Genomic DNA, 27,746 nt, shown 5'->3' with positions numbered 1-27,746 from the left:
GCATTGATGCCGGAAGAAAGATAGGGACGTATTTACTAACATATATGTTAATAAATGATACATGTTCATAATAGATACATTTAAGTTACAATAATAGGCAGTTATCGCAAAAGAGAATGACGAGCCACGTTAATAATCACGGGCACATTTATTGTACATAGTATTTTATTTTGTATTCAAGCTATTTACGAAATATGATAGGGCATGGCAATGATAATAGAATAGCGTACACGTTTCATTTTGAATATATCTTACCAGTCATTTCATGAAGCTTATTCAATTACTCCTTTTACCAAATATATCTGTATATAATACCGTGAACTACAAACAATGGCATTTTTCAAACATTAGATTCGAGTGGATTGTGCCAAATAAAAATTCCAGGAATGCATTTATCACCTGCATATCTTCGATGAATGTCCCTATAACGAGCACCGGACATTCGGTAATGCATCACCCTCGATTTTCTCTCTTATTCCGATGAGATCACTCTATTGACCAATGGCGATAAAGATATCTTCGCATTTATCAGTAAATATCAAAGGGAAATATATATTGTACGTGCGCACGCGTTGGACATTTACGCCAACCGCGCCACCACATGTTTAACAATACAAATAGGTAAAAACAGCCGGAACCAAACAAATAAATAATACGAAACACTACCAAACATAGTTCCCCACCAACAATACAATCATTACATACGTGTTTGCAACATGCAATGTAACATACATGTTACAGGTACGTAAAACGTATTATTACCATTTCCTGCGCATTCATACAACTCTGTTATAAAAGGAATAATGTAACATACGCATAAAATATCGTTCCCCTATTACGCGTTACGTTAATATTACATAACTGTAATTAAGAGAAATTTTTAACAATGATACGAAACGGTAATAATATAACATATAATGTTAATGTCACTTTTGAATAACTTTCGTTGAACACCACCATATTGTTTCAGTGTTACGTAACAAAATGTAATACTTTTAGTTTTGTATCTGAATTCTTTTCTCTTTTTTAGGGAACATATCTAAATTTCTATTCTCATTTTGGAGACATTTTGCACGAAAGTACACGGCGCACTTCCGCAACCACCTGTCTAATATGCACTCGTGTATCCGGTGGTTTACGTTTCCGGTATGTGGGGGATGCACCCCGCGACGTCCTCGCCGACCCCCCGCAGAGTCTGCCAGGGGTTCGCCCTGGGGGTCGTGGGGCGCGACCCCAAAACATTCCACGCTTCGATGCACCCCGTGCACGAACTCCTCCCCGCGGATGTCCACAGAGTTGAAAACCAATTTTTAGCAACAAAAGTGCGGCACTTCTGCAAAGACAAATCCACAAGAAGGGGAATTTCTACGGGGTAAATTAATTCCTCCAGATTACATTCATTGGAATGTCTCCAGTATTGAAAACAACCATTTAAGAGTTACCCCTCCACTTTATCTAATGTCGAAAAAGTCATCAACTAGCGACCATCATTAAATTAATACCAGGGTGCGTATATGCAGGGTGCGGCGAGAATGTTTGCAACTGTGTAAATACTTTAGCGGAACGCAACTGCCTGGTAAATCGACGGTTCGACGTCGCTACCTAGTTAACAACAATTATTATACTACCAATAACAACATTCAAAATTGCTATCTTCAGCCTCAATATGTTTTTCAAGTCCTTTCGGAATATCGCGAGGGTTTTCGCTTTGTATGCATGAGAATTTTTGTACTAAATCGTGCTCTAATATTAATATAATGTAATATCGAATATTGTTCTGTGACCAGGATGGAACTTTCAAAGGATCCTCTGGAGCCTCGGCGGTCCTTTCTGGGGTCATCATCCCTCGAAATGAGAAATGGGACCGCGTCGAGAGCATCCCATAATCGATTTCACACTCCCGCTGGGTATAAATTAATAGACACTTAGACATCCCTTGTGTTTCGAATAGGTACCAGGATGTTCCAGGTTGTCCGGGGGCGGGTGGGACCAGGTGTTGGGTATGAGTTCTCCTGCGAGGATGCACCCGTGGACAATCGGTTTTCCATGGGGTGGCGCAGTAATGCTCGGCGCGAGGAGATCCGCTCTGCAAACACTTAGGCCTTTTTTTACGCGACAAACCCGATTAAGGGAACGAAGGTGCAACGAGTCGCTCTTAAACCCATAGAATCTCGATGCACCGTTGCAGCTCGAGTGCTGCAAAATGCCGAAAATATCGTAAGGGTTGATCGTACCAACTTTGCATTAGTGGGAATTTTCTTAACTATGTGATGGGTTGATCTCGATTTAGGGCTATTCGTGATGCACCGAGGAAAATTAAACTTATTGCAATTATGTATTATATAATATTTATTACTAGCCAGTCATTACTTGCAGTATGTGCAGGAGAAAACTGATTTTCAGTTTCGGACTTAATGGTCAACCTCGATACAGCACGTCGAGATCATTTTCATTGGCATCGGAGCAGTTGCACTCGCTCGTTTATTCACGTGCAGGAGCACATGTACAGGCCTTAGAATTCGCATCGGATCGACCCAGGATATATCTCCGGATCAGTCGGACTAAAAATTCCCCAGTACAATAGGGGGATTCTCACGGCAGTATTTTCATTTCAGATTATGTCAGAACTGGGCTTCGATCCGTGGCACGCGGAGGACTTGCATCGAGGGTGAATCAGAGATCCCGGAGCACGTACGTTATCACCTATCTAGAACGCATTAAATTATAATCTGTTAATAATTTAACAGAAATATGTCTTTCAGCTCGAGTTCATTTCTTCGGGACAAATGCTAGACATCTCCTCCACATGTGTATAATGGATGTTACATTGTCTAATTAGAGGTGCAACGAAAGTGGCGTATTTTTCGATGAGGAGTCCATACCTCGGTTTGGTAATTCCAACGTGGGACATTTTTTGACTTGCCTATTGTCTGACATTTTGCATGTAAAATGGATTTTATCTTGTTTAATAGGCGCAGCCGAAATTGTGTGCTTTAGGATGAGGAGTCTATGTTTCGCGTTAAGAATACAAACGTACAAAATTTTTCGCCTTCCCGATTGTTTGACATTCCGCATGCAATGAATTTTACTTTGTTTAATTAGTGCAAGAAAAATAGCGTATTTTGGACGAGGGGTTCACACATTGCTTTAGGAATCCGAACGTGAGAATTTTGTCGGCATTCCAAACACTTGACATTCCAGGTTGTAATGGATAAGTGCAACAAAAATTACGTGCTTTCGGATGAGGTGTCCGTACCTAGCTTTGGGAATTCAAACGTGAGAAATTTTTCGGCTCGCCGATTGCACCCGGAAGAGGAACCCAGCCATCATTCATCTGGACGCAACACACCCGGAAACGCATAAACTGCTTGCCCATCAATTATCGGAACGTAATGAACGTCATCGGGGGTGGAGGGCCCTTGTCTTTCGGAGCACATTGGGACCCACCTATACTAATGGGGCTTTGTTTACGACGGTGCCGGCGCTTCAAAGGAAATTCACAAATCCACCGTTAAAATGGGACCGTCTGTGTTATTTTAAATCTATTATAAATGACGGAAGAGAGTAAACCAATATTTTCGGCTGGAATCGATTGCTGTTCCGAAAGGCGCAAATTGTATACCGCAGACGTGGTTGCAAGTGATGTTTTCCGCGAACGTTCAATCGTTGTCAAATTAATTTCAGTTCCACTCATTTAACGGTGTAGTCATTGATTTAAGGGTGCATTTAAAGACCAGTTGAACGTGAGCAACATTTCGTTGACAGAGCTTGCTCGGCGGTATATATTTTAATTTCTAAAATATGATAAAAATCAGCAGAGAGGCATTGAAACTTCAAAATTAAAATAGAAAAGATTGAAATTCATTTGCTAATTTAGCAAGGATTTTTTCTAAAGAGAGCTCTCCAATTGTTACATCTACTATTCGGTATAATTCCAAAAATTTTTGTCGTTGATGGGATTATTCCTGCAGTAAAAGCGAAATTTTATCAGCAATGCTATCCCTTGCTAAAAATGCAGAATATATACTTGACTGAAATTGTTATTTAATAAATAATAATAATTTAATATGAAAAAAATTTGGAACGCTGCAAGACTTTTTTAGCTAACCCAATATCGTGGAGTCGTTTCATGGTACATTTATGGAGTAGGGCAAGAAAGATACGCATCTGCAGGAAAAAGGCAGTATCCGCAATCAAGTATTCCAGTCGATAATCGGATAGAAATTAGGTGCACGTGCATAGCACGTGCGTGACATTGCGTAAGGGTTGCTTCGGGTTAACCACTTCGGCGACATTTGGCCGGCGAGCTGCAACCTGCAATTATCAACCAGGTAGATAAAAGGTAGCCAGCAACATAAGCAGCGATGCGATCTGATTTTCAACGGGCCAGTGTCCCAAAAATCGTCATTCGATTTTCCCATGCTTACAAAAAATGGAAACTCTTCGGAAATAATCTTCCAAAATGATTCCAAATAAACTAACTCATCCAATGTATGTGACATCTAAAGTCTTACACGTGTCAGAAAAATAATAACAGTTCTGAACAATGTGACTAATTGCCTGTTATCTTTCTTCGAATTATTAGAAGTAAGTTTCATGTTTTTTTCTTGGTTTTTTTTCCAGTGATTTTTTTTTTCACTATAGTAGGTATAGTAAATATCGAGGTTGAATAAGACAATGGAAAATGAAGCAATGTTTAATGTTATCGAATTTGGATATGAAAAGTGTACCCGAGTCCACTTCATGAGATCGATGAAGAGGCGGATCCGCTACCCCAGCAACCGGGGTAGGTTGCCAAAGGCAACCCCCGATTGGCCGACGGATTCGAGGCACGTTTTCAACCCCCTAGGAAAGCTACCGCCTCCTTTCGATTCCGTCTCAGTATCAGAAAACCACCTGAATAATCTACCACGGAGGAGGACCTCCAAGCAGGACTCAGCATATTGGAGTCCCCTGCAACAATTTAAAAACCACAAAATCCAAATTCAATAATCCCTCAAAAATCCGTGACTAACCATACTAAGCCATACTAAAATATATTAAAATAAATTCACCGACAGAAAGAAGTACACGTGTCGCCATACCATTGACCAAAGCGGTGCAAGAAGTGCAAGAAGTCAATGCAACGCAAGTGCATCGGAGTAGTTACCGAAATAAATTATCCATTTAAATTATACGCAGCGAGAAGACTTATAATAATGATTTAATCCTGAGGTGATCTTGATGTGGTCCTTTTTTCTATAACAAGTAAATAAAAATTTACGGATGGAATATGTGATGAAGAGGGCTCGAGCTGACGAGGAGTACAAGCTCCTCTGCAATGTTTCTAATTGCAGTGTGTGATTAATTGTTACCAAATATCGGGATTACCGGGGAGATGCTTTGAATTCTTTAAACTGGGGTCTTCGGATGTTTCCTGTTGGACTTGAGAGTGAATTATTCAGAGATCCGTCATTCCATGGACTTTAAGGAGTTAAGGATCGAGCACGTGTCGCAAGGTGTACCTACAAATCTGACACGCGACCTGTACATGACACGTGGCGGTGTTTGAAAGTATTTTGGAGCACACGTGTCAGCCTTTCGGCGATTCGATCAAAATCCCGTGGACGTGCCATAGCGGCTTTGCGAGAGATTTGACATTCCTGTATGTATTTAAGCAAAACCTGCTGATCCACTTCGATCGCCCCAGAGATGTCCTTTTCTGGAAAAACGCAGGAATTTATTTCCTCCGACCTGACAAAGTGTGATCCTTGCATCTCCACAGCAGGAAAGTCAAAAGCTGACATTCGCTATAATTAATATAAATCGAATAACATTTAACAGATTGTTATACGATGAAGGATTGAGATGATAAGAATTAATCCATTTTTCAAAGGCTTTAAACAATGCTTCTGTAAGAAACGGTCCTACCTTGTTCCTTGGCAAATAGACGAGGAAATTCGTGCTTCATCGGAATTGAGACCTCCCGTGGGAATTTAAACCGTAGACATGTATTCGATGGACAATTTGGACATGATGAACCGGCAGTACATGTACGAAGCGCACAGTTTTTTGGGGAATCCTGCGATTCCTTCGTTACCGCCTCATTGTGGAGCTCCTACGACGGCAATGCTTCCAACAATTCCTTCTCAGCTTCCCTCTCATCCACCAGGAAGTACAGGAAGCACCAGCGGCAGCGAAGTTTACCTGTACGATGAAAATAGCAGTGATAATGAGAGCGTGTACAGCAGCGACCAGGAGAATCACACGAGAGAGTAAGTATAAGGACAAAAAAAATGCATCTTGTAATTTAGCCAATAATGATGACTCAAGTCACTTTTTGTTGCGGAATTAACTTTACATTACTCTAACTTAAATGGCTATTACAGAAAATATTGGATAAATTCAATTCTCTAGATTTTTTCACTTAGACCACTTTCATAATTACGGGCACAATTTGCAGTAATGAATTATGAGAAGTACGGTTTTCTTCGATGAAGGATTTCATGCGTGCCATTATTTTTGTAATTAAAAAGAAACATGATTTTGACGATTGAAATTTAACACTATTAATCAATAATATGGTCTTCTTAATCGTTGATAAATTCTTGTTAGTGACCGGGCAGTTCTTGGATCCCTCGTTTGAAAAAGAAAAAAAAATCGTATGATAGAATTTTTAATTATTTCAACGGTACGAACTTATGGGCCGACCCAATAAAATGGCGAAAATAATTTTATTAATATTAATAATTTTTAAAGAATTTTCGCAAGCATCAAAGTTTGTCTCGTGATGGTTCGTTGGTCTTAGGACAATGAGGATATTAAATAGGGCTATTTTATCGAATTCCCAGTCGAGGACGAAGCAGTAGACGAAACGGATCAGGAAAATGCCCTCGACAAGCCGTGCAACAACGACAGGCCGCAAACATGAGAGAAAGACGTCGGATGCAGAGCATCAACGATGCCTTCGAGGGCCTCAGGGCCCATATACCCACTTTGCCGTATGAAAAAAGACTATCCAAAGTGGACACTCTGAAATTGGCGATCGGGTACATCAATTTTCTGAACGAGCTCGTCAGGGCCGACAAGGGGAACGACTCTCTCACGGGAAATGGCGGACTATCGAGATGCTCCGGAAGAGACGACTCTAAGAAGGTTATAGTCCGTGGTGAGGCTAACTTTGATCGCATCCCGAAGTCCTGTTCAGAAAAACTATCAATTAGTCCTTACATATCCATTCCTATTAATTTATTATTCAGGTAGTACCGCCACTTTTTTAACACTAAGGAATAGTCAGGCTCGCGAAATCCCACCTCGACTTCCCTCATACAAAAGAATCTAATAGTCTTTATATTTCAACCTCAATTTTTTAAATCTACCATTGGTACCTGTAGCTTTCCGAATATATTCAGGAATAGTCAAGGACTAATGTATACTAATGTAATGTATAGTACCATTATCTTTTGGTTTAATGTAGTACCTTGGTCTTGGAATTTTTAAGAGTTAATCTATCGGCTTTTTCTAGGCAGTGGCGGAAATCCATTCATCTCGCACTCTCTGTCCTGGTCCCGGAAGTCGGATATTTCGCCGAACGGGACGATGTACGCAAAAGTCTGGACACCGGAAGACCCGAGGCTCGCCAAAGGAAGTTCCGGATTCGTCGAGTAAACATTCCGCTCCGCGTTGTTAAACGGTGGAAAATTAATTAATTTAATATTTGCCGCGTGTGCGAATGTGCAATCATACGGACACCGTGAATTAATGGCACAGCAAAGACATTGGTGATCCCAGAGTCAGATTACCAAGATTATCCTGTTATTTAGTTTCTAAGGTACCCATCTAGTCATCGAGTCATCGATAACATAACGAGTCTAGTCCTAAGAGATGATACAACCTCAAGTCTATTCCTAAGAGGTCTAAAACCATACACACGTATTACCAAGTACCGTCTACTTATTGATTTTCATAATTTAATCAATTGGACTGATCGATCCCAATGAAAGATCGCGAGATACATGTCTGTTATAGAAGCAACAAGAGCTTCGCGAGGTTTCTAGTCGATTTCTTGAGAAAGTGATTCACTCAAGCGTTTAGGGAATAAGTGAAAAAAAAATAAATCAATTCTGATAATTATCTGTAAATAGTCGTTTAGACATTCTAAGCAAATACCATTTGTACACGAATTACTATTACCGGCGAAAGTGAAATAAAACTCTCAGATACAGTGATAATAACTTTCATATATACATTTATTACATATTTCTCAGCAAAATTATTACATTACAACAATAACAAAATTATTACATTTATTATATATATATACAGTACATACATCTATCCCACCGTCGTTTCCAGAAATACCTCTTAATTCCATTTCTAAAAACAATTGCCGTTAAATAAGAAACTCAATTCATGTAATTTAACATATCATTGACTTTGCTTCGCTCGTAAGACCTCAATTTTTTTTTACATTCTTTCTGCCGTCACATTTTATCCCAAGCTCTGAGAATTTTTGGATCGAAAAAGATTTCCTCTGGCTCTGGGAAATGCAAGATGGCGTGCACCTGCACGCTCTCAGAAGAGGCCCGCACGTCTGCGCTGGCCGCGTGGGCGGGACGTCGATACCGCGGCGTCGCGACGCTGCAGAATGGCGGCGCCGGGTGCGGATCTTCCCACGAAACCTTCGGCCATTCTCCACCACTGGCGTAGGCGAGTACATAATGTATGTACCTATGTACTCGAAAATCCTACGCAACCGAGGGCTCCGCAGCGTCCAAGAGTCGCCATTGTCACTGACGATTTGCATACATTGTCGCTGTCGAGAGTCGCTCCTGGATCGGGGTCTTCGACATCTCACTGAGCCAGAAAACGAAAGACGTCAATTCAGCTCCGTTTCGGCGAGAAATATCTACAACACGTGACATGGCTAAAATTACAATTAGCATTGATATACCTATTACTCTTATACGTCGGCCCCATAAATCCATGCCATTTCTTTGACATAAAAAAGAAAAAATATATATATAACTTATGAAGTAAAATTGAACAATGTTCATCAACATTCTTCTACGTTGTTCACTACTTCTCATAAGGTTCAAGTAGCTTTCACATCCTTTTCTCTCTCTCTGGAAAAAAAAATTAAATAACGTTTTGAACATTTCAATGTCACGGATTTATAGGCCGACATTTACTGGCAATTTGTGTTATATGCGCGTTATTATTGCGACTATTGTATGGAATTATTATATGCGAATTTATACATATTGCATTGATTCAATTGCAATTTTTACAGATGCACTCCGCATGTTCTTGAAGCCATTGCACCGGGACCGTCATCGGAAGAAGAGGAGATCCGATGTCGACCCTCGTGCCAGGGAACCGATGCAAAGTGAACGGTTCCCGAAGGTTCCGGTCGGAAGGGTCGTGGGCTACTATCAGCTGTGAAAACAGACTTGTTTATAGACATCGTCACACAATGAAGTGTAATTGAATCCATATTCCACGCGGGGTGCTTCCGCGCCCCCCAGGACGGCGCGCCGCCCCTTGTACGGTCGCACTTAACGGTTCGGAAATCGGAGGGGAATACCCGTCGATTTGTGGACAATTAGGGACAATTCCTCTGCCCGACCTGAGGGGGGCAAAGGGCCCCCAAAATTCGAGACATCGAGGACCTTCCTGTCTGCGCGGATTAATTTCGAGGCCAACGACTCCCTTTAAATCGTGCAATCCGACATCTCACCTGACGAACCTTAAAGGAAAAGAACATCATCATCGTCTTATTATAAAATGAATTCTATGCAACGGATTTTCTAACTCCACTAAACTGAAAACTAAGTTTCTCATAAATTCTTTTGCGAAAAAAGTTTTTCTTATTTTTGGTTTAATTAAAGCTCAATATGACGTTAACCTGGTGACAGTGAAAAGTAATTGTAATTCGAGGTTCTATTGGAGAAGGAATATGGTGTTGCGTTGAGAGAATGTATTTTGAGGATTTCTCACTTGACGATCGTATCTGTTGGCTGCTTCAATTTTGTTGATATGGAGTAATATAATAAGCGGCAATAACTGAGGCATAAAACCACGTGGAGCACACCTGACTGCGCTCGATAGGGCCAGGTGTTTCGAGGCACCTGTATCACTCGCAGATAAGGTCACCTGAATTACCTCGGTTATCTTTCCGGAGTTCATAAAACATCGCCTCGTTACGGTGGAATCGGTTTGTGTATTTCAGAACACAGCGTCCATGTATCCCCTACAATTTGAGAGTCCACCTGATCTAATAACCAGAAAATAACTTACATTAATAGATCGATTAAACAATCCACACCTTATCTAAGGAACTTTTTCCTATTTTAATATAACATGAATCACTTTGATATGAAATTATATTGTAGTTGGTAGTAAATTAGGCTACCTTCGAAATCGGTCCTAGAGGTGTGAAGACCCAATCGAGCGCGGTCCTTTGATCCTTTGAGACTAATCGGGTTAGACGTTGAGGCGACCGGATATAATGGAGATGAAATTAGCAAACCATGGACTCTCCGCTGTATCGGGGCGGTATTAAGAGGGCTCCTATCTCGCTTTCGCGCCCCTCGAGGGGTGGTTACACTTGTGACGATCCTAGCACAGCTGGACCGACACACAAATAAAGTATTAATTCCCGATCCATAATGCGACCGATAGTGGGCCATTGCAAGAGTTACCGGCGCTCCGACACTGGAAAATCGAGCGATGAGCTCGGTAAGGGTGCGTCCACAAAGGGCATTTCACCCTCCACCACTACCATCCTACATATCCTAAATACATACAAAAAATAACATTAAAATGGAGGCTATAACGAAGTTTCTGACGCCCATGAAATTTCATCTCTAATGAAAAGTGTAAAAACAACCTATAAACAAATTTTCAATTCAAGTTACATGAGAGTGTCAGGACTTCCCTTATAGCCTCCATATTCGGGTTGTAAACTTTCAAACGATTTGATGCACCCAGTTAAGAGAATAGTTTCATAAACGAGACCTGCGTGTCACCACTTTCACATAACCTTAAATGGCTGAAGAAACGGCTTTTAATATTAAAAGTGAGATAAGAGGACAAACCTTATTAATTTTCATGTACTTCCAGAGACCTTTGATGCCCCCTCTTGTACTTTTCTTGGGATCTGCAATGAATTACACATTTCCATTTAATTTACTTTTATTTATATTTTCTTTATTGCGGTAGGCACTAATTGTAGTCGGTCACCTCGGAGCGAACTCACCCTAATCTGGGTCCGGGACGAGCAAGAGAGCAACCACCCCTCGTGCCCTGAGGCCGGGGGCAGGCAAATACCTGGGCAGCTGCACTTCTGGGGTGCTTTTGGGGTGGCTCTGGGGTGCGCTTTGGGTCGACGGGACTCAGCCAAAATTCACCGCCCGTGACCTATCGAGCTCGGTTTCGCGCTTGCGGCAGAACGGTCTTTATTATGTTGCAATTACGGGGACTGCTGCGTGAATAGAGCTGCGATTGCCGAGCCTTTCGGGGGGTCGAAGATCCAAGATGGCGGCGCCCTGTCCGAGATGGAGTGTGACACCACCTGCGCGTTGAAAGTCACCCCCAAGGACCGAAAATGCCTTAAAGAAGCAGGATAAACCAATTACCGACCTATATCCGTCCCCACACCAATATTTTAACATCTTTTAGCCCTTACCCCTTATTCAAACTCTTCTAAATTATATAAATAACGCTCGAACGTTTCGATGCGTTTTCAGCCTCCAAGAGTCCGCCATTTTGAAGCTTTTGTCGTAAACTCTTTACAAGACGATACAAACGGCTCTTAAACAAATAATCCCTATGCATTTTTATCTTTCAATTAAATTTAATTTAATTAAGACACATTTTCCAAGCCCCTTAAGTAATTACAGTTAAGACGTTTAATTTAAAACTATTTTCTACTCCTTTCAGAGCGATTCGTCCCTCGACGACCTCGTTGGTCTGGCAAATCCGAGCTCAAAAGGAAAATCAAACGGCACGGAGAGGATCATAAAAATACAATGCATAGGCGATAAAGATCGCAGAGGGTCGACTCTCCTGTACTTTTGATACCGATCGAAATTCGGCATTAAATCCACCGTGATAATTCGAGAGGGAGATCTCTTCCCGGAATCCTATTAGCCTGTGCACTCGGCGTCGATGTTGCGTTAATTTTCAACAAAGAGGACATTGCCATGTATAAAACTGCAGACGGTTAGGTTTACGAAAACAGAATGAGTATTAAGGAAATATGTTATATGACGTTGTTAATTTTAAGAGTTTATAAATGGTGAAATGAGAATTTATATAGATAGATAGAATAGATAGAAATATTCTCTTTATATGTATGCACATATCGTGAACTGGCGTGCAGATGGTTTTTAAGTTAAAAAATGGATCCAACACGGTTTGTTGGTTAATCGCATGTGTGTATAATATGTGTACAGTCATATCTCGTATATTGATTTATCAGAGACAAGAGGTCACAGGTGAAACTTCCCACGACCTCTGCACACGTCGATCCAGAGAGACCACAGATTGCAATAAAATAACGCACCTTCCGTTAAAAACAAACGCCTATAATTTCCCTATTAGATGACTCAATGAAAACAGAGCGACCTCCAGCTCTCCGTATTTTCTGTTTATTTTTTACTACGTCCCAGCATTTACAATAACATTTCGCAAAGTCATGTCGCGTTCCTCCTACTTTTCCTAAAAGTCTCAACATTGAATTCTTCTGTGGAGAATGATCACATTTTTCAATATGGTGGAATATACCAAAAAAGGTACTGAAAAATATTAGCTTTATAAAAATGCACTTGATACATACCAAAAGGAATGAATTATCAAATGCAGCGGAGCGAATCGTTTGAATCGCCACAAAACAATGTTTATATATTGAACTCGCGTAGCACGAAGTACAAAGAAGAAACAATATTACCAGAAGTGACCAGGAAACCATTCTCAACGTCCGATAATTTTTTCAAATAGAACAAAATAATTCTCTATACAAAAATCCAAAAGGATCATTTTTTCCGTCAATTTGTTACTATCTACGCGTACAATGAGTACGTGGAAAGTCGACTCGGCGCGTGGTTAAACTAATTGAAGAAATAAAACGATCGCCATAGTAATCGTCTACAATAGAATAGTATATTTCCTTTTTTTCTGCTGCATGAATATGGTACAGTGTCCTTCCTATATAAAATACACTAGAGTCCGTTTCTATACAGAGTCGTACGCATGCGCGTACGTACGAGAGTGCGAGCGATAGCGATGATAACGATGCGTGTCGAGGGAAATGCATTCTCTTCCGTTATCTAAGTAACATACGCGTTCGCGTAATGCAATGACAAAACGATTAACATCCTACGGCAGTGCTTTGTCCGACTTTCAAAGGGGATGGACACGAGATAATAAGTAAGCATCGCTGTTATCACAGGGCACGAGCCGAGTGATAGCCGAGACGATGAGTCCCACTCGAAACGAGTCAATTGACCGGTCTTATTAAATCCTATTAAATCATTATATAGAGCCTGTCGAGATGAAACCAGCTATATGAGACATGCGCAACGAAGTCATCCAATTCTTCCCCTTTGACGAATCATATTATTAATTGGGGAAACTCGTTAAATAAATTAATTAATTAATTCGAGGCAGTACATGCGGGGTCGTGATTCGCACTTACGAGGGATCAACCTTTACGGTCTTCGTATCAAACCTAACCGCGGTACCTTAGTCCTACCGAGTACTCGATATAATTCATTTAAATCCCCTGCGATTGCAAAAATTTGGCACGAGCAACTGTGAAAAAATATCGTCCTTCTGCGTTAAGTTTCATTTTTTTTTTTCTTTCTCTCACTCTGCTTATTATTTGTTTCGCACTTTTCTCTCTCTCTCTAAAACTCCCCTAGGATAATATGTATCGTGCGCCTCGAGAGGACTGGCTCTCCTTTCCTCCTCTCTTTGCACTTTAGAGCCGTACTTTATCTCGGTTAAAAATACACCGTGTCTATCCTGATTCCGCGTTAAAATCGTTCTTAATCGTACAGTGTAGAGAGAGAGACGTGCTTGAGTACACTAATGAAATATTTCCCATTATTTTCTCCCCTTCTAAACGTTCAAAAGGATCGCGATCCACTCGCGTCTCGTTGGCAAGGATATCCTTCGCATGGTGTCCAGGATATTCCGGTTATCATTATCTAATTCCTTCGATATATCACCTACGGGCTAAATTTACGTTCACAGTTTTTCCTTCTTTTCCGTACAAAAGGGTGCTTTCGGTGTGATTCCTAGTTCATACAATTAAAAAACTTACGCGAAACGCCCTTACTATTTATTCCTATTCCTTGACGTGTTTATTACGTCGATCTAGTTCCCTGAATTATCCCGATTTTCCGGGATTCCTCGGATTGCTAGACACCATGCTTTCGATCTGGATCGCCGAGGACCATCAAGGACAGAAACCAAATTCAGTGGGAACAGCTTACGCGGTCGAAGTACGAAATGTCGGTACAAAAGAGTTCCCACGAGTCTGTTTCTATTTTTTCTTTTTTTTTTTCTCTCTCTCAATTCAGATACACCCAGCTGATATAGGAATATCTTGCGGGGGATTATTCACTCAAGAAATCATGGATTTTAAACGCGTGAAATTACGTGAAAATCACTTTCACTGATTTCCAAGCGAATGTCCCCTGGATAAAATGCTTACCATTTAAGCGAAATATGTAAACATTTTGTCACACTGACATGATCTGGATTAAAAAGAAAAAAAGATATACATACACAGACATTCATTAAAAGGACGTTTCATCCTTCGACCGTATAATTCTAAACTCTGACCACCGGCGACTAATGCAAAAGAACCGAACCTGTCGAGTAAATCGATTCCCTGAGTGGTGATAAGCTATCCTGTAAAAGTTTGGTGTTAACTGTTATCCTCATCTCCGGTACACCGATTAAACGTCGCGAAGAGTACGCTGGTTATCCACGTAGATATCGTTAAAAGTTAACTCTTAAATCCTAGAACAGATTTTCCTCTAACCATATCGTCCCATTCTCGCGCACAATCCGGTCGTCAGGATCGGATCGAGCTATAGTTAGGTCCACGATAGTTCATTGTCACACATGCCGTTGATAAAAAAAAAAAAAAGAAAAGAAAAACCATTTTACACAGTACACCGTGAGAGTATAAAATATTCCTCACCGCTCGACGAGTACGCCTCGAAAGAGTCAGAATACGCGAGTAAAGGAGTTCGATCATCCTCGGAAGCCTCACTCGCCGATCTCTACAATATATTCCAGACAAAGTGGTCCGCTAAGACGGGATCGAAGAGGTCTTTCGAGTCGTCCGGAAGACCAGTCTCGGCTAAAATCGCAACAGCCAAGAAAGCTGCCCATATCCCGACGTCCAGGGAGATCAAAAATCGAGCCTTCGTAAACGCGAGTCGACCTATAGTTTCCCTATCTAGTTGACTATACGGTGTGTAAAAAAACAACACCAACGAATATCACCACAATCTATCACTTAATCGTTACGTTAACAGCACTCAGTAGCTAACACAGATCGAACTTACTGTACTTTTCGATGTCGATGTCAGTCACTTAAGTACGTTATACAATTGAAAATGTAAGAGAGCCACGAGAAGGTCCTTCGAGAGGTTGGTGGTAAAAAAGTGTCACGGGTCTCTTCCTCCGATCTCGGAATTAAATGTCCAGTCCGTTTTATTTACACGAACCCTCCTCTCGAAGAATATCAACGTTCTCGGGTAAAAGACACCTTGCAAATAAACCCGTCGACGTTACTCTAGCCAGGCATTACTTTAATGGCGGTTTGCAGTTTTAAAAAGCTACGATACACAAGTCTCAACCACGATCGGCCTAATTCCTCTAGCTCGTCGATACTCTTAATAGGTTTTCCGAATTTTTAGTGATTTTTGGTAACTCAGACGAAGTCCTACTCTTATAATCCACGACTGGATACATTATTAATATCCGACTTTGACGCCGTAGTTATCACCCAGCTGGCATTTCCATAAGCGATTCCTAAGATTTCCCACCGACCCATTACATTCAAAATGTGCAATACCACCGTACAAGTATTCGCGAGATACCGAGGGGTCTTCCTTTCCCTTAACCTTAGACTTCCACTTGTATAAAGCTCCAAATCGTCAATCGACACGAAAACTGTGTGCGTTCAGCGATTAATAATATTAACGACTTCGAAGAGTGTTCTCGCTGTACTAATCTCCCAGGACAATCCGGACTCATACGACTGCGACTTTCCTACAGACGCGAACATGAATTTCGTTACCAACGAACAACAAATAAATAGAGGAGAATCGCCTGCGGCGCTACCAGTCGGGCCGTCGCGCCTTATTTTCCATAAACTGCAATAAAATTGCAAGGAAAACGCATCGCCGAACAAATTCCAGCTTCGGACCACACGGTAGGCCTGAAGGTTCGCTACATTAAGGTGATATGAAAGAGGCATCCAAGGAATCAATCGTCCATAAAACATTTCAGCTAACTTGATGTACCGAATCGTTCCAAATTTTATCACATAAACATGAAGGCCCTGAGAAAGGTCCCGACACCCCCGAAAATTCATTTTTCATAACAAATGTAAAAGAAAAAAAAAAATGAAATTTCATGGATGTCAGGACCCTTCCTCTAGTCCCTATATTGACGTGGTGAAGTTTCATAAAAGAGCTCTCTGACGCCACTTTCGCATCACCTTAACAATGGTGCGACGTCGAAGGATGATTTCGCAGTAAAGACATAATATGTACAAAATCGACGTATAATCTAGAACCGGCTAGCCTTGAAGAGTCATTTGAAAAACATTTCCGTTAATATCAGTCTCGCCGCGCCGATCAATTTGGCCGGGGTTCCAGTCGATAACAAAAAGAAACGAAAAACAGAAAACAGGCCAAAGAAGGAAAAACTGAACACACGCTTCTACTCGAGGATGGCGATGTCGCGATCAACCTACTTCAAAGCGCTTGTTCGTGGAAGGCAGTGCTCTGAGGTACGCTTAAACATTACAATATACTTTAACGTCCGGCTCTGAAATAGGTTGTTTCCGTGGTTATCCTGTGTCGTATCCTTAATGCGGCAGTATCAAAATCAACAGCGGTGGCCTCGGAAATCGTCCTCGTGTGCGAGTCTACGGTGCGAGGGGGGAAAAAAAAGAAGAAAAAAAAAAGTACATAAACACATCCCCGTCGACGCGCACGGGACTGGCTTTTGCCATTTATGGCATTAAGTTTACGAGCCATCGACTACGACGTAGAAAAGTATTTTGTCTCCGTATAGAAATAGTTGGTGGGTCTTTCGCGTGGGGGGCGCCACCGCCGCTGGCTTACAGGCAGTATTTTCAACGTTAACGTTACAATTGTACACCTATGGTAATATTATTGCTATTCATCGCGATATAGGTTCGTCTTACGGACTAATGTTTGTACATCTGTGGGTTTGCTGTTCGCATCGAACGCCGACACTGGAGGAGATTGTCTTGGAGGCGGCTTAACGCATACACCGGGAACTCTCTCGGGGTAAAAGGAAACTAAAGTCGAACCGACTCAAGGGAAGAACGCACCTACGGTTTCTTCGGTCGAGCACACGGTCCGAGAGACAAGTCCTTCCGATGTCAACGCTCCGGAGGATCGTCTCGACATTTAAACACACTGTACCCATGCCCATCTAAATCCTATACGTCCAATTTAGCCTCTAATTAGTAGGTTCGAGTAGGCCTGGCCTGCGCGTCCGTGTGTCCCCGTCCGACTACATTCGAGGTCACACTTCACTTGACCCCTACGTGTGGAACACGTGCGTATATCCGAGGCTGCACAAGTTGAACAATCGACGGTATTAACATTACATACTTTAAGAAACGTATGAAAAAAAAATATATTATGCGACACGTTGGAATGACTCCTCTTTCCTACCAACGTTCGTAGAACTTTTGGCAACATACGCCACGAACCTAAATTCATATCTACGAGAGCTCGTCAAATGACCACCAATCACGGATACATGGGCGTGGGTTTTAGTTTGTGAGCAAACCTTGTACCCTATAAACTGTACAAGTTCCCAAGGAAATCGGTACGTTCCACTGCGCTAACAATAAACCAGCGTAAACCAGGCCTAAGACCCGACCTCTCGGGCGTTTCCGACGGAAACACGCCTCGAAAATTGATACGAGATATCCCGAAAAATTCGATACGAAAACGATTACGAAGTGGGAGGGGAACTATCTTAAACTAAACCGGCCAATGATGCCGTTTAGCGCGCGAACACATAGGACATTATAGCCATCGCAGCGACGTTCGAAGGACGAACCGAGCGGAGACGATCTAGCCGGATCTCACGATTTCCCATCCGTGGCAAGTTCTAACCTACGCGCAATCTACAAAGACATTGAATTTGTAAAAAGTAGTCCAAAGGATATGAAATTCCCTAGACCTATGGATATCGTCGATCCCCTCGGTTTGAGCCTGGCGACACGGGGTCGTCATAAATAATAGAAAACAAACGCGTTGCCGGCCGAGCGAGTACGTCACGTTGTTATTTACAAACTTTCGTTCTTTAAGTAAGCTTCGTCACACACCTCGGCCAAGTCTTTCCCCTTTACTTTAGCCGAGTGAAAGGACCGAGTCGAGCTAAGGAATAGTTACCACGTGACGGGAGTATACGTCAAGCGTGGGCAGTCGGAGGTGCATTATCATCCTCGAGAGGCAACTCGGCAGCGCATCGGATGCAACTTTCAGCGGTCAATGCAGGGCGCAAACTCAGAGTCCTACTTCTTCCGGTGATTGCGCCGCTGTTGGTGTGTGTAATACGATGGGCTGCTGGTAGATCTCCCGAGGGACGTCCGATTCTGGCCATTGTGGGCCTGCATCTACCTTCAGCTGGGTTTCCCGGGCGGTCCATGGCTGGTTGGAGATGGCCCGTGTGAATGGATGTTGTGCACACTACCGACTTGATTACTCGCGAGACTGGACATTGTCGGCTGATACATCGACGGCATGTAACTGCTCGAGGACTGCGATACTGACCTAGTGACGATCACGGAGATTCAACAAAAAAAAAAGGGGTTAGGTGACAAATCCCGAATCCTCCCTAGGAAGCGGCTGGAAAGCCGATATCCAACTGGCCCCATACCAAATAATTCAGAGGTTCCATAGAAGCCCAGAAGTACACGAACGTTTGATGTTCGATAAATAATACGCTAGTCAACGGATGGCGGCGCTGTAACTATCTTTTCGTCTCTCTCTTAATCTTAAGGAGATATATAGCGGATTTTATTCTTTATCTTATTCATAGTACCCGTGTGTCTATATACATCACCCTTCGTAAAATACCATTGGCTAACACATGCGTTCTCTTTTCCTCCCACTTCTGGTTTGTTACCCAACTTTTAGAGCATTAAATGCTAGCATAGGATCTGAGCTTCTATGGAGCATCATCCATGGCTTGTCCTTACCTTGGCACCCCACGCAGCGGATCCGGAGTGACCGATGAGTTTCGAACCACTCCGGAGTTGTTCGCACTTGCCGGTGACACGATATTGCTAGGCTGTCCCTGGTGGTAACCACTTGCTGCTGGGCTGTGCCTAGACCCAGCAATTTAAATAATCAAATTGAATTACTGTACGCTACAGGGATTCCCACTAGACAGATACGCTACCTTATCGTTGGGCTGGGTTGGGGTGCCACCATGGATCCTCTGTGCGGATACTGCGGTATAGAGGTTGCAGCCGGGGGCGAAGGATCCGGCGGCAGTCCATTCTCCAATGCCGTCGAGTGATTGCTACTGCCCGAATGGGATAAGTACGTGTTGTTCACACGAGGTTCACGATTCACTCGAGAGATAGGTGCAGGGGCACCCGGTGGAACGTCTGGGTGTGGGATGTTAGGATGAGAGGGGTTGACCGTTGGATGCACGTTGTTGGCTGCAGGTGAATCACAGATTAGTTAAACAGTCTCAAATCAGAACATTTGCCCATCGTCTTCGTCGCTTTTAATTCACCTGGATGCGCACTAGGCTGCGTCGTCAATGGAATGGCTAATCTTGCATTTACAGCGAGCAAATGGTCTCTCCTTTGAAGAAGACTGTTCACGTGCTCCTCGAGCCTCAGATTCTCGGCTCTCAATTGATGCAAACAGGAAAGTAGAGACGCAACTGTAACGGGTTTCACGTAATGATTAATTTTTATCCAACTTTCTTTTAAGACTAATCGTGTGTGACATGCAGCGTTTAAGCTTTGAAAACAGCTATATCAGCTATGGAAAATGTCACACTCGGAGGGTACATAAAAACTTCAATTTGTATAAAGGAATGGCTGTGTGTATAATCAATTCTTGGTTGACCATGACATGCAATGTATGAGAAATAAAAATATAACTACTTCCGCCGTGAAACAGTTCATGCGATCGTAAGCGTGTTTTTCCTTGCCGTACACTCACTATCGAAATGCTGCGCTTGTTCCATTAGAAACTGACTGCCTTGCTCCCACTGTCGTTCCAGAAGTTGATCCAATGTTTGAGGAATAGCACCACCTCCCAGAGCTCCAGCACTCGTACTAGCGCATGAATTACTGTTTGTATTGAAGACCGAAGAAAGTGAAGGGGCTGTTGTTGTCGGTTGGTTGGATCGTATCTAATATTAATGCAAACGTCAAATTATGGATTAATGAATTTTCAATTACATCGGTGAATCAACGAATAAAGAGTTAAGTGACAGAACTTACCGACGCAATAACACGACTGTGCAGCTGTGGTCCAACTAAGCTAGTTGTAGAATTGCTAGCTTCTGTGAAAATTGAATGTGCTTCCAGTTCTTGTGTAAGCGTATCCGACATTTTCTGTGCCATCGTCGAAGATGGATTCAGCTGGTTACCTAACATGTGTGGCGCACTCACTCCATTTTGAAATCTAGATTTAAAGTAAGCACGCCATTAGACGATTCAACTGAAAAAGACGGCACCAAAAAAAAAAATTTCCTTACAATTTTATATCCTTTTCCTCCTTGGTGTTCGTCGTGAGCGCAGTTGGTGTATTCGATGTAGACGGTGTAGGTGTTATCGACGTAGTACCACCAGCACTTTTTCGCTTCCTACGTCCTGGCCCTGAACTACTCATACTCTCAGAACCAGGACTACTAGGAGGAGAATCCTTAACCGTTGGACCCATTATGCCACCCGAGCCAGAGCCCACGCTGCTGAAATGTCCCGTGCCCAGCGTGGGACCCTGTATAATCGATGGCACTGGCGCCACCGTGGCTGACGGCGGTGGGGTTTGATGATTACTTCTTCCGCCACGTTTTGTTGTCGTAACTACGGCGTTACTGGAAATTGCGGGTGCAGCTGTTGTAACGGACTGTGCTAACACCGTCGCTGGCTGGCTATTAGATGTAGCACGCCTTGGCTTGCGAGATTTTTCTGCTTTATCTGATGACTGCGAGCTAAAACCAAGGATTCACGTAATGTATCGTCATGAATATCCCAAGTCAGTCCTCATATGATTTTAACATCACTTTTTGCCACACCACACGATTCTTGAAGTAGGGGAGGACATCTTTAATCAGTACACACATATATATCTATATGTAACGTCACTGTAGATTCATCTCGCGTTCATTGCCCCTGAGTCAACACAAACATAACCTCAAATCTCTGTCCCTTCGCTGTTACATAAACCTGCTTCCCTAAGAAACAGGGTCAAACTGCCGAAATTTGATTTCCTTCCCGAAACAACCTTATTGACCTTAACGGACTGTATCTATAACGAACAATATACCTTTGAAATGATCTTGGGCAAACCGTCGTGCTCAATACATGGGCGGACTACTGTTATAAACACTTCGTTTTTTGTGGTGAACCAGAATACGTTTCCGTCGATACCTCGGCAAGGGGACGCGTGGCGAAACATTTTACTGCTCACTAGACGACACTCGAGACGATTACGTCACTTTTTCGCCGCGGAACACTAACATTTCGTGATGGGTGTTCATTGTTGCACCGAGTAGAGGTTAGACCTGCCTTCTTGTTTACTCCACGGATCGGCCATTTTGAACGCAGCCCACTGCACTTGTCGAACGCGTTCGATCTACACCTTCTCGAATCTCGGAGAAACCTACTTGCGATTACAGGGCCGTTCAAAAGTTATCGCCCTTAATAATTTTCAGTATTCAAATTTATAACCCATTACTGCTCACATACGTTCATTTTATAATTCCCGGTGTTCATTGTAGAAATATATTCAGGTTACAAATAATAAACTGTTTTTTGTAAAAATGCAATATCAAATTCGACGGGACTAAATTGAATAAAATGTTGAATGACGGCAGTGACACTATTTAAACATGAATGTTGTATTCAGTACAGGAAAGCAGTATAGGAAAGAATATGATATGTTAAATAAGTTACAAATTCATAGCTATAGGCTAAAATATTCTTTACTTTTTCGTATTACTGTTATTTGAGCTCTTGTAAATTTACTGTCTGATATAATCAATTTAGGAGTAGGTTTAGACTATGTGAATCATTTCACACAGAGCTTTTTTGCTACTGGTGTGTGATTTATTTATTTACTTTCTGATGTCAGTGTACTATTACTTCAATATATTGAAACTTCCAACCTTGTTAAAAGAAATTGACATTTTTTAGATATTTCAAAGAAATTTCGAAATTTACTTACCGAGACCTTTTAGCTGGATTATTATCATTATCCTCTGGAAAGTTCTCATCCGTTGACCCTGTATTTGGTCCTGCATCCATAGTCGCTGCTGTAGCAACCATACTTTGCTGTAACTGTTGATATAATGTCGGTGCACTAGTGACAACGCTTTGCACTGAACTTGGAAGAGAAGTAGCGATCAATGGTACAGAAACTACTATGCTGTTTGACGTAGTGGTCGGTGACTGAGTTACAACGGATGGCTGGGACTGTGCCACCGACATTATCACAGGTGTAGTTGTTGCCTCGGTTGCAATAGGAGTGTTCGACGATGTTTGAACAGGGGGATTCTCGACTTTTACCTGCGTTTAACACAAACCAATTTCATGCACACATTTTTCAGCTTCTCAAACAATATCCATGACGATATAACAGCCAGTATATTACAAACGACTTACCTTCTTAAATTTATCAGGTTCAGTCGTAGTGCTAAGACTCGTGGCTTCTGTGACCGTCGGCTGTACACTGTTACTGGCAATTGCTTGTTGAACTACTGAACTAACTGCAACCACTACCGAGCCACTAGCCTCCGAGCTGACAGAATGATTTGAATTCTCACTTCCAATCGCAGTAGGTGTACGAGCACCGGTTTTTCTCTTTTTATTTGAATGACTTGAAGATTTGTTCGTTGAGGAAGAATTAGCTTTTGGCTGAACACCGCTCTTGTGAATCAAACTCGCGTTAGACCCGGATTTGTTGACGACTGCAGTGCCTTCGTGTCCAAATACACTTTCCGATTGAGTAACAATGGTCTCTACGAAATTAGAAGTTGTGAATTTACTGGAATTTGCAGAATTGTCTTTGGGCGTATTGCGACCACTACTACTACTTTTATCATCAGCCACACCATTTATCTCTAGACTGGGACTAGAGTTAGACTTGCTTTTCGAGCCAGAGGTAGCCGATTTAGAGCTCGAGCTCTTCCGTTTTCCAGTACTCGACGATTTCATGGGCGCCTCGGCATCTTTTTCAGGAGAGGAATCTGATGATCCATTGTCTGCTGGGATTGGTTTGTACGGAGGTATTGTCTTAACATTGCCTCCCTTTTTCTGGAATAGATATTAGAGTCACAACACTGTCATTTCCTGAAGTCTCAATTACTTTTCACGTAAACAAGTGAAATATTAACAATGTTTATAGTGAACCAACCAATTTCGAATAGTGATGTTGACAGTATCCACAATATTTCACATTGTCAAGATAATTGCCAGCTTCCTCACAGAGTAAGCCAAGGGCCTGAGCGCACGTGACGTGAAATTGCTGCCTGCAGCCTGTTTTGTTGCACTGCATACATGCTCCCACATTTGCTCTACTACCTCGCCCTTGCTCCTCACAAATGTAACATGTCTACAAAATATTAAGAGTAAGTTTAAAATATGTTTTCTTGTACAATGCACTAGTTAATAACATAACATGGATTTACTCACTTTATTAAATCTCTCAGATGGTATAAGTTGCAATATAATGGGCTCCATTGTAGTGACATTGCCAAACCGTACTTCTGGGATATAAAGCGCGCAGACGACATGGGCCCAGCCTCCTTGATCCGTCCTCTTGAGAGCTCCATCTCGGCTCGGGCATAACTCGCAGCGCTGCTCCAACATTTCGTATTGCAACCACACAATTACTACATCCAATTTTGAGAGGTGACTACTTGCTAGTGCTCCCCAGTATTTTTAAGTCTCACAATTAAATTATTTTCTTTTATAACATTTAAATGAAAAACACGTCATAAACAAAAGGAAGTAAGGACACAAAATATGACAATATCTCTAAACGTAGAATTATTTACGTACATTGCTACAAATGTAACTTACCACGCGTGCACTGCGCTCCTGCGATTCGCATTTCCTGCAGTACCATGGTCCCGTTGGTACCGTAACGATACCGTAACATGCTGAAAAGAAATAAATTACTATTTTATATATATTTCAAAATGTTTGTTATAAGTATAGTTAGTTCTAAAATTCTGTAATGTTAAAGTCAGAATTATGAACGATCTTGAACCAATTATAGGGAGCAGGAAAAAAATTCACAGAGGTGGTCTCTTCCATGACAGTGGGAGGTAAGCTTATGCGTACCCAAGCAAAATATTGCAATTCCTATATCTATAATAAGAGTTAGTTTTAGACATCTCATTTATTCAGATAAAAAAAAATGTCTGAAGCATCAATAATTTAAATATTACAAGTACTAGGTATAAATATTCCAAATCTTTTAAATATATTATACATGCCAAGAATGAATACCATTGAAGAGTAAAGAATAAGAATTTTAATTTACACATAATATACAACAGAAATAATGTAAAACCAATGGAATCTCCGTTCACTCTTTGTTGACAGTTCACTTATGATACGGATTCTTTATATCAACGATGTCAACAATTCATCTCTCATATAACCTCCGTCCGATGCAATTACTTTAACGTTCGGCTATAAATTATTCATATGAAAGAAACTCATTGAATCACCGATCTCTGAAAAATATAAAAATGAATTCGCAAGCAAGTTTACCAAACTCCTCTTGTAACATAACCTAAGAAAAATTCCAATGACGGCTTTTTACATAGACCCCATCCGATGCAGATACCAGAGCACTACGATGCACCAGAGGATGCCCACCGTGGTCCTCGACTACGAGCTTCAGAGCCAGGATCATTGAGAAAGGCCAGGAAGGTAAGAATAACCTAAAATCGAGGAAAAGAGAAATAGAACTCGAACGACGGAATACCTTGGTGGACGGCAACGGTGCAGCCTTGTCCATCGCAATACACCAGCGGATTCTCTGTCCAACCCCTCTCGTCAGAACACACGCAGCACCCTCCAAGCATCTCCTTCATGCTGTGGTCCAGGCGGCTCGAGAGACGAGACTAGCATTCAGAGCTAGGCCAGCCGATGACGAGGAGCTCGGCTCGGCGACTCTCTCAGGGACATCCTGTCGATGAGGAAGTCGACAGTGGGTGCACGTCCACGGTGGGCCCTGGGCGGCTCGAACACGCGCGTCGCGCATGTAGCGACCGCTGTGGCCGGCGCCCCTATCGCGCAGTGACCCTCTCCACTCGTAAAATACCCCCCAAAGAGACCCGCACCCGCGATCCCGACACCGAGCTCCTTTTGGCGAAATCACCCTGCAACTCGCACGGACAGTTTGTTATTTACGGCGGCGCTCTCTATTTGTTTCGCTGGGCGGCCATCTTATTTTGTTGTCGCGCGCCTACCGCGCATGCGCATCGCCGCAACATCGCGCGCGCCGATGGCACTGCGTGAAGCATGCTGGGTAGCAGAACGAATTTTAAGATCGTTCGGGAAGCACGAGGTGCGCTCGCGGTACTGTAGCACCATCTGGTAAATCTCCTAAAAAGATAATGCATTTTTTTGAGCCCCAGCGCAGAAACGAGTTGGGAGATCGGCCACGGGCAGGGTCGCGCGATCCGCGTCCTGTGCTGACCCCCGGTGGAGGATGCGGACGGCTAACGAACTTGCCACCTGTTAGCTCTCAGTGGTGGCGCAACACATTTCTGATACTATTTATTTCTCTGGGCGGTCATCTTATTTTGTGTAGAGTGCCTACCGCATATGTGCATTGCCGCACGATCACATGCTGAATTAAAAAATTCTCTAGAAGCGACCCATTCTCTCCAAGCGACCACAACCATCTGCCGCCATCTGGTGGACTCTCTCAAAAGACATTATACTTTCTTGCACCATGGCGGTGCTACATTTGAAAATACCCTCGAAGAGAAAACACATCGAAATAGTGTCACACAACATCCATCCCGAAAGATAATCCAATTTTGATAAAGCACAAAAATAACTAATTGTGAGAAATATTTATTCTTCTGTTCGAGCATCCCATGCATGTAACGTAATATTTCCAGAAATCCGACATAATGAAAAGTCTGTAGATTTAAAACGACGTTGTAATGAAAATACCGTAGGAAGTTAAGGTTTTATAGAAATTTTGTATATTTCCAATGTCCTTTATATGTATTTAAAATGTGACTAATTTATAATATTCGCTTTCGTTCTAGGCCTCACTGTATAACGAGGGATTTTATCCGACGTCTAAGGACTGACTTTTGCAACCGAGTGTTTACAACAGCCAGGCTTATGTTAGATCCACAAAAGGGCGCAAAGAAAACATGAAAGCATTCCTTGTCGGCACGAAGACCCCTGTAATTTTCATAGACGTGACCTATCGCGAATCCATCGGCGACCCCTTTTTAGTTCAAAGGCTACACTCACGAGCCCTAATAGCCCTTTACGTGAAGATTTAACGAGCAACTCGAGTACTGTTGGCGCGCACTTGTCTCTAGTGGGTACACGACATTATACTCCGCTATATGCCGTGCTTTTAATTTATCATTTATGTCTAGTATCAACAGTAGAGCAGCATCAATAAATTTGCAAACGCGATGGCCCACCACTGGCCCCGCTCGTGCTGCACCTTTTTACATGAATAATTCAGAGCGTATCGATTATTTCAGCTTTTCGACTCCCGCAATTATCATGGACAAGGACGGCCCGACTACATATTTGCTGAAGTCAATCCACGCACACAGACTCCGAGCCATTACTGTGAGTTCTTTGACAAAACCTCCCACAGGAAGGAAACGGGAAAATGGCCAACAAAGTGTTGAACTTCGGTACGATCGAACTTAAGTTCGATTGAATTGCAGCCCATTTAAACTTTCCTACCGTTGATTAAAATGCAATTGCATTTCAGGTCGACTGAATTGAAGAACGTTTGACGAAACTGAAGCCCCATCGCTGATTGATTTGCCTCCATCTTGGTGAGATTGAACTTTTATTAGGTAATTTTTGAATGTTACGGTATATTATCCAGGAGTACGGGATAGAATCGTATGGTACGATAAGATCATGGGAAATAATCTACAGACTTTATGGATCATGTCACAGGGAGTTCCTGCGTAGCGCGGGAGGCTTATTATGTAAAACAGAAGAAAGCACGTCATTCACCGAAGCTTTCACCCTCCACATTCGCCTGGGAACT

General features: G+C 42.3%; 2 protein-coding genes across 5 annotated transcripts; one reads left to right on the top strand and one right to left on the bottom strand.

Moving 5' to 3' along the window:
• The first annotated feature begins 5,824 nt into the window (after positions 1–5,824).
• Positions 5,825–8,175, top strand: LOC105703978 (pancreas transcription factor 1 subunit alpha). Its single transcript, XM_012432804.2, has 3 exons — positions 5,825–6,254; positions 6,831–7,147; positions 7,505–8,175. Exons 1-3 carry the CDS (start codon positions 5,989–5,991, stop codon positions 7,645–7,647), a joined length of 726 nt encoding a protein of 241 aa, XP_012288227.1. The 5' UTR covers positions 5,825–5,988; the 3' UTR covers positions 7,648–8,175.
• A 4,949-nt stretch (positions 8,176–13,124) lies between these two features.
• Positions 13,125–25,915, bottom strand: LOC105704154 (protein AF-10). 4 transcript variants are annotated; one of them, XM_012433149.1, is made up of 14 exons: positions 25,464–25,915; positions 24,548–24,627; positions 24,158–24,322; positions 23,880–24,077; positions 23,578–23,779; positions 23,129–23,484; positions 22,692–23,032; positions 21,001–21,456; positions 20,744–20,927; positions 20,454–20,652; positions 20,023–20,175; positions 19,681–19,945; positions 19,478–19,606; positions 13,125–19,049 (listed from the first exon to the last, which is right to left on the bottom strand). In XM_012433149.1, the coding sequence occupies exons 1-14, from the start codon at positions 25,570–25,572 to the stop codon at positions 18,899–18,901; spliced, it is 2,988 nt and encodes a 995-aa protein (XP_012288572.1). In that variant the 5' UTR covers positions 25,573–25,915; the 3' UTR covers positions 13,125–18,898. The 4 variants fall into 4 exon arrangements, with proteins under 4 accessions (XP_012288572.1, XP_012288570.1, XP_012288571.1 ...); XM_012433147.1 differs by having other exon boundaries at positions 23,129–23,779; XM_012433148.1 differs by having other exon boundaries at positions 20,460–20,652; positions 23,129–23,779.
• Positions 25,916–27,746: the final 1,831 nt, after the last annotated feature.

Source organism: Orussus abietinus, unplaced genomic scaffold (assembly GCF_000612105.2).
Source record: "Orussus abietinus isolate OABI.00-Male unplaced genomic scaffold, Oabi_2.0 scaffold7, whole genome shotgun sequence".
Lineage (NCBI taxonomy): Eukaryota > Metazoa > Arthropoda > Insecta > Hymenoptera > Orussidae > Orussus > Orussus abietinus.
Note: the sequence above shows the minus strand (reverse complement) of the source record. Positions and strands in the feature narration are given on the sequence as shown.

Excerpts from the sequence above, each read along its gene's own strand:
- LOC105703978 (XM_012432804.2), top strand. The coding sequence starts at position 5,989 with ATGTATTCGATGGACAATTTGGACATGATGAACCGGCAGTACATGTAC. Across the intron at positions 6,255-6,830 it reads CAGGAGAATCACACGAGAGA|TCGAGGACGAAGCAGTAGAC; the intron begins GTAAGTATAAGG and ends TCGAATTCCCAG. Across the intron at positions 7,148-7,504 it reads TAAGAAGGTTATAGTCCGTG|GCAGTGGCGGAAATCCATTC; the intron begins GTGAGGCTAACT and ends GGCTTTTTCTAG.
- LOC105704154 (XM_012433147.1), bottom strand. The coding sequence starts at position 25,572 with ATGAAGGAGATGCTTGGAGGGTGCTGCGTGTGTTCTGACGAGAGGGGT. Across the intron at positions 23,780-23,879 it reads AACATCACTATTCGAAATTG|AAAAAGGGAGGCAATGTTAA; the intron begins GTTGGTTCACTA and ends TATCTATTCCAG. Across the intron at positions 20,176-20,453 it reads GCAGCATTTCGATAGTGAGT|TTGCGTCTCTACTTTCCTGT; the intron begins GTACGGCAAGGA and ends AACCCGTTACAG.